At 39.7% G+C, this 10,317-nt stretch overlaps 1 protein-coding gene across 1 annotated transcript in view; it reads left to right on the top strand.

The window, feature by feature from the left end:
* The first annotated feature begins 5,593 nt into the window (after window positions 1-5,593).
* The window catches only part of RPP30 (ribonuclease P/MRP subunit p30), a 26,143-nt gene continuing 21,419 nt past the window's right edge, over window positions 5,594-10,317 (top strand). Inside the window, exons 1-4 of the mRNA XM_006090033.3 lie at window positions 5,594-5,691; window positions 8,156-8,211; window positions 8,828-8,884; window positions 9,277-9,351. Coding sequence (XP_006090095.1) covers window positions 5,610-5,691; window positions 8,156-8,211; window positions 8,828-8,884; window positions 9,277-9,351 — 270 coding nt within the window. The 5' untranslated portion in view covers window positions 5,594-5,609. The remainder of the gene's footprint in view (window positions 5,692-8,155; window positions 8,212-8,827; window positions 8,885-9,276; window positions 9,352-10,317) is intronic.

Below are 10,317 nucleotides of genomic sequence, written 5' to 3'. Positions count from 1 at the left end.
GGTCGGGTATCCCCCCTCTGGCCGGGGGGCTTTTTCGTCTACTGCAGCCAGCCCCCGCCCCGGGGAGGGGGGTGGCGCTTCCCGCCCCCTCCCCGGGATCCCTAGCGGGCTGGCCCACGGATCTTGGCCGTGGAAGGCTCAGACCCCCTCCGACACACCTGCACCTGCTCTCAGCAGTGAACGGCCCGCGGGTGGGGGAGGTCTAGGGAACCTGCGGGCGCTCGGACTCGCTGCAAAATTAAGAACCTGGAGAGGAATTCCCCCCCCCCCGCCCCCTAAATTAAAAAAAGCATTTTCAAGCACTACACCAAGCAACAAATAGATACTTCCGTTTCCTATTTTGACCACTTATGGGAGAAAGCAATGATGGAAAAGGAGAGAGACCCGAATGGGGTAGTGGTGGAACCCCAGAAAAAGAAGAAAAGGGGCGAGGGAAAGATGCCTTCAGGTCCTAGCACCGAGGAGTTGGGGGGCAGGGGGAGCCTTAAACCCTTTCTGACTACCCCTCCGGGTGTCTAGAAATAGGCCTTTTAGTCGTGAAAATAGACCCTGCTGCTTTCCGTTTCAGACTTCAAAGCCTAATTGGTTGAAAGGAGGGTTAATTTTCCCAGGGCATCCTGGAAATCTTGCACATAAACGAAGAAATGACCTGTTACAATGTTCTGCTGAAGAATCCTGGGGGTGTATGTTGATCTGATGCCTATCGCCGAAAATCCCCTTGGTATTCAACCTCTGTCAGAGTGGCTGATTTTTATTATTTCTGAGACTCACTTCATTTTGTTTAAAGGTTGTATTGGAAGCCAGCAGTGATTTCTTTAGTTTAAGACTCTAAAAATAATTAAATCTTTCTTTTCTAGTTAGGCTCTAGCAGATTATAAATGAAAAGAAAAAAAGAACAAATGTATTGATCTGAATGGTGAATAATACTCTCATTCTTCAAGGCAGGGATTAGCCCTATTCATCCAGAGAAGGAAACACATTTGCTATTGCCATCATATGGTAATACATTTTTAAAAAATTTAAGTAGGAAAAACCCTTAAAAGGTGGACCAATGTTCACAGCTCTCTCAATATTATGAAAATGTCAGGGGCTCTCCTCTGCCTGGGATAAGGAGATCAATACATTGAGTCAGAGGAAGAGTAGAAGATAATATGTAAGCCACAAAGCAATGCTATTGAATACTTAAGAAAATGGATGAGGAAATTTCTTCAACCTTAGTTCATATTAAACATAATTTCAGACAAAAGAAAACTAGTTTGTAGTCAAAAGCCATTTAAGAAACCATGTGTTGACTATTCAATACAGAGAGGGAGATAGAGACCAGCAGGAATTTAATGAGTTCTCCATGATCGTTCATGACTGCATTGAAATGTCTCGTTTTTTTGTTTTTGAGTTTGGAATTGTCTCAAGGCCTCTTAAAATTCCCACGGTAATAAATTTTACAAAATACTTTTGACTTTTCTCATTTTTTTTTCCTGGAGTAATCAGGTCAGCTTGTCTCTTTTAAATAATATTCTAGCCAGGCCAGCGTGGCTCAGTGGTTGAGCACTGACCTATGCACCAGGAGGTCATGGTTCAATTCTGGGTCAAGGCACATGCTAGAATTTTGGGCTCTATCCCCAGTGTGGGGCGTGCAGGAGGCAGCCAATCAATGATTCTCTCTCATCATTCATGTTTCTATCTCTCTCTCTCTCCCTTTCCCTTCCTCTCTGAAATCAATAAAAATATATTTTTAAAAATAAGTAAATAATGTTCCACATTAATTAATTATACAAAGAACTTGAAAAGCAATAGATTTATTTTTATTTGAATCTACATTCTATAAAATTTGCACCTACACTCTTACCAGCATTTACCCAACCCACTTATATTTCATAGCAACTTCTGATGTTGTTTTGCTTTTGTTTTCCGATTGCAGGACATACAAACTCACCAAATATTCAGAAAAATTCTGCTTTCAAATTTACTTCCTTTTCCATTTCCATATAGCATCAGGTTCAAACTCCCCTTTTTATAGAGCAATCACCTCTATTATATTATCCCTGGTGATGGCTGGGTGTATTTCCTAAGAGTTCTAGGATTTAATTTATAAGCTGTCACAATGTATAAACATAGTTATTGAAAATCTCAGCTTCTGCAGCATTACCTTGCTTGTGCTGAGTTTAAGTTTCATCTATCATTGTATTATTCCAAAATCCTGACAGAACAATCTGGAATTCTTTCGGTTTCCTCCTAACTTTGACTAACAAATGATCCTATCTTCATAAAAATGCTAAAATCTTGTGTATGTTTTCCCATAATTTTCTCTGAAAAAAAGTTAAAAATACAGCTTCACAAAAAGTACTCATAAAATACCTAAGCATTCATCTAAATTTGTTATTTGTTTTGCCCTTGGCTTCCTGGTGTTTTAAAATCCACATGAAGGTGTTGCTTCTTTCACCACCACCATCCCCCACCCATATGCCCACTCTTGGGCACTTATACTGGAGATAGAGAAGTATTGGCATCTAAATCAAACCATGTCTTTAGATTTTATCTCTTCTGTTTCATTTAAAAAATAGCTGATGCTTTAAAAAGTACCAAACCTTGTCTAGACTCGCATTGCTTATAACCACATTCTCATTAAATTGTCAATGAGGGCACCTGAGAATTACAGTTTTGTGATGTAATCTCCCAACAGGCAATCCCCCTCTCAAAACTGCTCTGGGGGGAGTCCAGAAGAGCAAATCCTACAACAAGAACTGCTTTTTATAATCTCTTCTTTTTCCCAAGTACTCATCTAGCCCATCCAAATGCATGTGCTTAATCATGTCTATAGAGAACCACACAACCCCATCTATGGGACATAAGAGAGTTTCTTTTCCCATAAACCAGCATACTCTCACAATCTAGATTTACTTAAAAAACACAGGTAAAATAAAGCTTTCTGTGCCATAGGAATCAATAACTCACTAGTCAGTTAAGCATACTAATGTCATGCTGACTTGGGTTCCAGTAATTTCCAATGACAATGCAGCTGACTTCCTACAGGACTATTTTTCACTTCTCAAAAATGTTTAGAGGCTCACTTTTTTACACCCTATTGCCTCACTCAACTAAACTAATTGTCTGGGTGAGAAAAGACCCCAGAATTGGGTGAGAAAAGACTAGGAAAACTAGTGCTAAGATTCTTGTGTATAAACATCCGAACATGACCCTGTGGCTGCCAGTCGGTCTATAGAGCAGTAGCAGAGAAACAGAACACACATCTTAGGACTGAAATCTGTCAACAGAAATACTGGGGAGGCCTACTTCGGATAAAAGAGTCCAACAAACAGGAATTATCTCCTCCTCTGTGACAATTCCTCTCACCATAGTTAATATAATCGTTTCTCAACTCTTAAAGCATATTTTTCAAATCTTTATTATAGCACTTAGTGTTGCATTATGCTTTACATTTACATGACTGTTTTCTCTATTAGACTATAAACTTCCCAAAGGAAGGATGTTTTCTTATTCCTGCCACATACTAGGTGTTTAGTTAACATTTGTTGGGGGAGGAGGGAAGTAGTGTAGAATAATGGCCTATAACCAAGAGTCATTCATGATTTTAAATAATTACTCAGCTTAAAGTGAATTGTGAGTTTTATTTTAATTTAGATACATGTGCCTTTTAATTATGCTGCTTTTATTTGCATTATCCCTAACTATAAAACTGTACTTTTTTCTTTGGTTTCTTCCACTTAGAAAATTTTCATTCCCTTTACAAAATAAATGTAATCTTTAAGTATATGTTTTTTAAAAGATGAACAGAAAACAGATAGATCCAAGAACATGTGTTTATTTTATAACAGTGCTTTGTACTACCCATTTTATGGGAAATGGTTTATGGGAAAAGGAATATAAGTGGTACATGCGCACCCCCTAGAGGCAATCTATTCCTCAATACAAATTTCAGAGAGAACTTCCATGGAAAGCTTAGAAAATGATTATCTCTCGGCAGTTCAAAATTCCCTCAGCATCCACTACACCTACTTGGAATATGAACTGTGTGTGAGGCATGTTTAATTACCATGGCTATTATTTATGTAGTTTTTAGGTTTTGAGCTCAAAGTCATTTCTAGTTAATAGTACAATAAATTGCCTAAAGTCTTGTCACATAGTGTTTATGTTGCATAAGTCTGAAGTTAATATTGATCCCAGTAGAAGTCAGTTAGTCATGGTTATCAATTCTGATAAGTCAACATTAAAATTCTCAAAATTCTTCTCCATACACAAAAATAAGTCACTTCCTAATGATGTACCATTTTAAGCAGCATTTCCAAAAAATTTAGTCAAGTCAAAATTCTCAACAATACAAATAGCTTTTATATATTTACTTGCTTATCAGCTGCAATAGAAAATTCTAGAGATAATTTAGTTTTTTAAATATACTAATTTTAAATAGTAATTTATCCTATAAGTTCTTAGCTATTTTCTCAAGGTACTGACTGAGCAATAAAATTTATAGTTATTATGTTTGAAAATGCTAGCTTCTGTTTAGGACCTGTTCTTTCTCTTGCCTTCAATATGTATTCCTTGTAAATTTCTTTCAGTGAAAAGTTTTAGTTGCCTGAGCAATTTTTTTTCACTTAATATGCAGATATAAAATGCATTTGTTGAAGAAGAAAAAAACATACAAAAAAAGTACTTAGCTCACTTGCTTTGAAAATTAAATAAAATACATAGGTAAGTACGTAGCAAATTGGTTGGCCCTCTTAAAATACTCAATGACTGTTTTCCAATTTCTCTTCCTCTTCACCTAGGCCCAGCCCTGCCATCTTGTGGTTGGGAATGTTAAGTGTGATAGAAAGCCCTGCGCTATGTCACAGCCAGCTCTGTTTGGGAAAAAAAAAAAAAAAAAAGACCCGCCCTAGCAGGTTTGGCTCAGTGGATAGAGCGTCAACCTGCGGACTGAAGGGTACCAGGTTCGATTTCAGCCAAGGGCACATGCCTGGGTTGCGGGCTTTATCCCCAGTGAGGGATGTGCAGGAGGCAGCCAATCAATGCTTCTCTCTCATCATTGATGTTTCTATCTCTCTTTCCCTCTCCCTTCCTCTCTGAAATAAACGAAGATATATTAAAAAAAAAAAGACCGTTTGCTTTTCTCAGGCAATCTTTTTCGAGGTTTTCAGGTCAGATTCCCCCTCTTCCCGTTGAGCCTATTTTAAACAATGGCATGGACTTTACATGTAGGGAAAAAAAGGGTTACTTATGTCTTTTTAAAAAAAAGCATTTCCAGCTCTTAGCAAGAGTTTCTGGTTTATTGCAGGCGCTCAATAAATGCTCGCAATTATTTCGTAAGAATTACTTTCTACCATGTAATAGGAGGAATGGTAGGAGTTGTGAACACCTCTGGGGGAAAAGCAAACTTTCTCATTCAGAATAACACAAAGGAGTGAAGTGAGGTGGTTGGTTTTGACACACTAATTTTTGCTGGTACTTGAAAGCGAAGCAAACGCCTGGGAACCTTCACTTACAATCAACTGAAGGGAGGGTCCAGATGCTTGAGTAAACTACAAATCCCAGCATGCCTCGGGGGCGGGCTCAGCGCCTGCGCAGATCACGCGGGGCGGTCATGTGACTCCAGCATGGCGGTGTTTGCAGATTTGGACCTGCGAGCGGGCTCGGACCTGAAGGCGCTGCGCGGGCTCGTGGAGAACGCCGCTCACCGTGAGTCGCCCTGGCTTCGCGGGCCGCAGTGCCTGCCCAGCCTCGCCGTCCCCCAGACTGTCGGGCCACGTTCTGGAAGGACTCGGCAAGGCCGGGCCTCCGGGTCTCTGGGATGTCCCTGGAAGCTGTAGTGTTGTTTGGATCCCTAACGCGGGAAATTCGAAGGCACGGGGAGCTGTTACCCAGTCTAGCTCCTGCTTTCATGCAAATTGAGGAAACTGAGACCATGAGAAGGTGGAGGATTTGCGTAGGGCCTCACAGCTGATGGAATGTAGGAGCCAGGGCTTCCAAGTGTAATCGACACCAGTGCTCTTAATGTCACACCCCTGTCTGCATTTCACGAGTGGGTCGGAGCAAACGCGTGAGCAGTGCTTGGACAGAGAGTACTGTGGGGCTCGGGGGGTGGGGGTGGGGCGGGAACAGGGCGCTGCGAGGGTTGGAATAATATCTATAGAAAGGGTAGGTAGGAGAGGATATATTGGGGGTGGGGGAGTAGTAGCAGCATGGCCAGAACGCTGGATTCATATTTGAATCCAAGGAAGCGAAAGCCCTGAGAGAGAAGAACCTGTTTTAATTATTGAAACTAATCATGACTGCTGTTTTCTTCCGTAGATGTGGGGATAGAAGGGTTTACAAATGAAGAGGTTTCTGCAGGATTCCTCAGTTCTCAGCCCTGTGAGAGCTGGTCATACTTTTCAGAGGGTAGTGTAGGATAAAGCCAGCCTTTGGCAAAGTGAGTTACACCGTTTCTTCTTGTCCTTTTGTCTTTCCATTGCAGCCAGTAATTAGCATTGTCTCTCTGAGAATCCTTTCCTCTCCAGTAAAAGGAAGCCGATGGACATGATGATCTGGGCCGTTTAACGCTACTATTTGGTGGTTTCTTTAAAATCAAATTTTCTGGGTGTAGTTTGTATTCTTCAATTAACCTTTTCCGGATGCTTTTCCCTTAGTAACTGAATCATGATACATAGAGAGCGGCCATGTCTTTCTATTCATTCTTTTAGTTACTCAGCAGCCCTGGCAGGTAGTGATTACTCACTTATTGCTTATGGAATAAGTTAATAAGCCGTACACCTTTTTAAAAATACAGAAAACGATGACTTGTTTAGAAAATTGCCTCAATTTCAAATATCCTTGAAGGAGATATGGTAAAGTGTCTATACATTGTTACCCAATGTGTATAATTAAAATTAAATGAAACATGACAGAAAGTCACCCCAATTTTAGTTAAAGATAAAGGGATGCTGTTTGGTGAGTGGCAATTTTCAAAGAATAAAGAAGACAGATCCCTGGTTCTTAGTTTATGATGTGATGTAAGAAACCAATAATCTTCAGAAAAAAGTTATATAAATAGAAGTTACACCAGAGACATTGGGAAAGTAATCCTAAGATGCCAGATGGGTCGTCTAGGAAAAGTTTGTGGAGAAATTGAATCTAGTTGACATTTCCGAAGGACAGTAGGGACATTGTTTAGTGGCCAAAAGGTTTCCCGAGTGGGCATAACAAGAAAACGTAGAGCAGACTTTGGAGTATGGTAAAGAAGAATGGTGCTGGGGTGTGTTGATGGGGCTTGGTTGATTTGATTGAATGAAAGGTGAAGCACAAAGTACTGGAAGTTTCTTTTATCTTCTGGTTTTTCTGTATTCTCAACACTTAGCAAGTGGCCTGTCATGTAATGGATACTCAATATTTGCGTGAGGAAGGAAAGAAGGAAGCTGGACAAATTGATGAAAGGGGGCCCACTATTTTGGCATTAATATGCATTATGTTTTCATATCCTGTCATTACCCCCCCACCCCCATTGGTGTTAAAATAACTTGAAAATATGATTTAGACATATTTTTTGGTAGTTAAATGCCCAGAACAGTGCTCTGTTTTGAGGCTGATAGTGCAAGGCCCTGACCTCAAAGAGTTCCCAATCTTGATGGTGGAGAGCTCCAAAAGAGAAGTGGACAGTGGTGTGAGGGCATCATTACTCCATTTCCCCTCAGGAAAAGGGCCTCAAAAGGAAGTAATAAGGCTAAAAAGCAAATAAAATGAGTGAGAGTAAAGGTGGGGCTGAAAAAGTATAAAGTTGGTGGGATGAAATGAAAAAAGGAATATGAAAGAGAATGATAGATGGAAAGGAGACACACAAAGTTAAGGGTGTTTAGTTTCATGCTAATAATATGTCACAGGTCAAAGCCTTAACTAAGTGCCAGACACTGTTCTAAAACACTCTATGTGTGTTATCTCGTTTAATCCTCATGACGTGTATCTTAAGTTCTTTTATTATCACCCTTTTGACAGACGAAGAATCTGAAGCTTGTAGTAAGTGGTAATGCTTAGATCTGAAAGCAGGGATTCTGACACCAGAGCCCATACCACTCTGCAGACTTCCTCCTAGTCTTGACATCTAGAAGAGGGATGGGACTATGGGTAAAGGTCATTATATTTAAGAATAATGTTCCATTTTTCTTTTCAGTTGGCTATTCAGTTGTTGCCATCAATCACGTTGTTGAATTTAAGGAAAAGAAACAGGTAAAAGAAAATTTCTGAAGTTAATAATAACCAGTTTTTATAATTATTTATATTTATATTGGTAATATGGAACCTACAGATAAGCATATTTTCTTGCAATTTTAAAAAATGCATTCTCTGTGCACTATTCTTATTTTATAATAGTTGAGTTGATGCATATTTGTGCAAATGATAATTTTTTTGTGACATAATAGACATGCTCTGAGGAGTCTTAAAGTTGATTTGATGTTAATTAAGTCACTCAATAGTCTTTTTTTAAAAAAGTGCATTGTTATTGACTGACTATAATCACAATATTTGATTTTTTAACTCTTTAACATAAACATACTGGTAAATGTGTATATTTCTCTTTAGGCCAACAACTGTACCTTACAGATTATTTCAGTCTAAAAACTACTTTTCATCCTTCCCGTCCATTGATGTTTACAGTTGCTTCTCTGCTCTTCAGCTTTCTTTAATTTTTTTAAGAAAAAAGCTAATTTAGTGTTTCTGAATACCAGAAATTAGCTTTCTTACTTCTTAAATTATCTTTCCCGCAAACCCCTAGTAAGTTTTCCATTATGCTTTGTCTCATTAACATGTATAATCTAGAGTAACTGTTTATTATTTGTTGTAGGAAATTGAAAAACCAGTCGCTGTTTCAGAACTCTTCACAACCTTGCCAATTGTACAGGTAGGTGTTCTGTTGTTTAAGAAGCATAATACCTATTCTTTCGATGCAGACGCGCCCAGTGATATGTATGGTTCTCTACCCTGCGATGCCCCTTCCTCTGCTTACCAGCCTTACCTTTCCATCAGGACCCAGCTCTTCTGTGAAACTCTCCCTTACTATCAATTCCATACTTCTCGGTGATCTTCTTTCCTGAAGTCCTACAACCTTTGTTATCTCATTATGTAGCTTAACATACATCTTTTTTCTCTAGCTGTAATATAAATTCCTTGAGCATGAAGGCTGGGTTTTACTGCCCTATTGCTGGTGTCTTTTTAATGAATGCCTCCACTGGTAAAGAGGAAAATCAGTCATTTGTATTCTCTGCTTTTCTGATGGTATGTTTTTGATTATAGGGAAAATCAAGACCAATAAAAATTTTAACTAGACTGACGATTATTGTTTCGGATCCATCTCACTGCAATGTTTTGGTAAGTTAATTACCTTTCTTCTCTCATTTTGGACTTGTAAGTTGATTGATTAATGTTGAAAGTGTTGCTTTTCAACTTCACCCGTTCTTATACCCCCTCCCCTGTGCATGACACCTGCCTGCTGTCCCCATCCTCAGAATTCACATAATATAACAATCTCTTCTACTCATGGCACATGTACAGGATACCACAATCTATGAGTCCTTGGGCAATTGTTAGTCATTGAGCTCACATGAACCAGACATACGGTGGTGCTAGGGATATTGCTGTGAATAATACAGACACAATCCATTTAAATCTGTGAGAAATAGCTAAAAAGGTGGCGGTAGTAAATAAAGAATGCTCTGGAGGACAGTTTGAGGAAGTTGATGTTCAAACTGGGGCCAGAAAAATCAGTAAGTGTTACATAGATGTTGAGTGGGGGAGAGAGTGTTCTCAGAGACAGGAGGGATTATGCAAAGGCCCTGAAGCCAAGGAAAACATGGTGTGTTCTGGGAACTGGAACACCACCACTAGGATTGAGCCTACTAAGCTGGCTAACCTGAGATGAAGTTAGGGAGGTTGGTCTGGGTGAGCAGATCTTAACCAAGGGAGGTTTGCATTATAGAGAATGGATCAGAGGGGGTTAAGGGGATTTGAGAAGCATCCAGGTGGGCGGATTGACGGGATTTGGTGGTTAATTGGATTTAGGATGATGACGCCTTAGTGTGGCCTGAGCAGCCAGTTAAGTAGCTGGTGGTACCATTTGCTGAGACGGGACATACAAAGAAAAGCAGGTTTGAGGGCATGGCGTTAGGGACATGGTGGGTTATTGTAAAAGTTCCAATGGAGCCTATCAGATGGCAGTTAGAAAGGCATGGCCTTTAGAAGAGTGATCTTAATAATAGATAATGACTTGGAAGTGGTCACCCTGTAGAGAATAATTTAATTCATGGGAGTGGATGAGACTCCCTGGTCCAAGTGTGA

Source organism: Myotis lucifugus, unplaced genomic scaffold (genome assembly GCF_000147115.1).
Source record: "Myotis lucifugus unplaced genomic scaffold, Myoluc2.0 scaffold_66, whole genome shotgun sequence".
NCBI classification, from domain to species: Eukaryota; Metazoa; Chordata; class Mammalia; order Chiroptera; family Vespertilionidae; genus Myotis; species Myotis lucifugus.
This window is presented reverse-complemented; position numbering and strand designations above follow the sequence as displayed.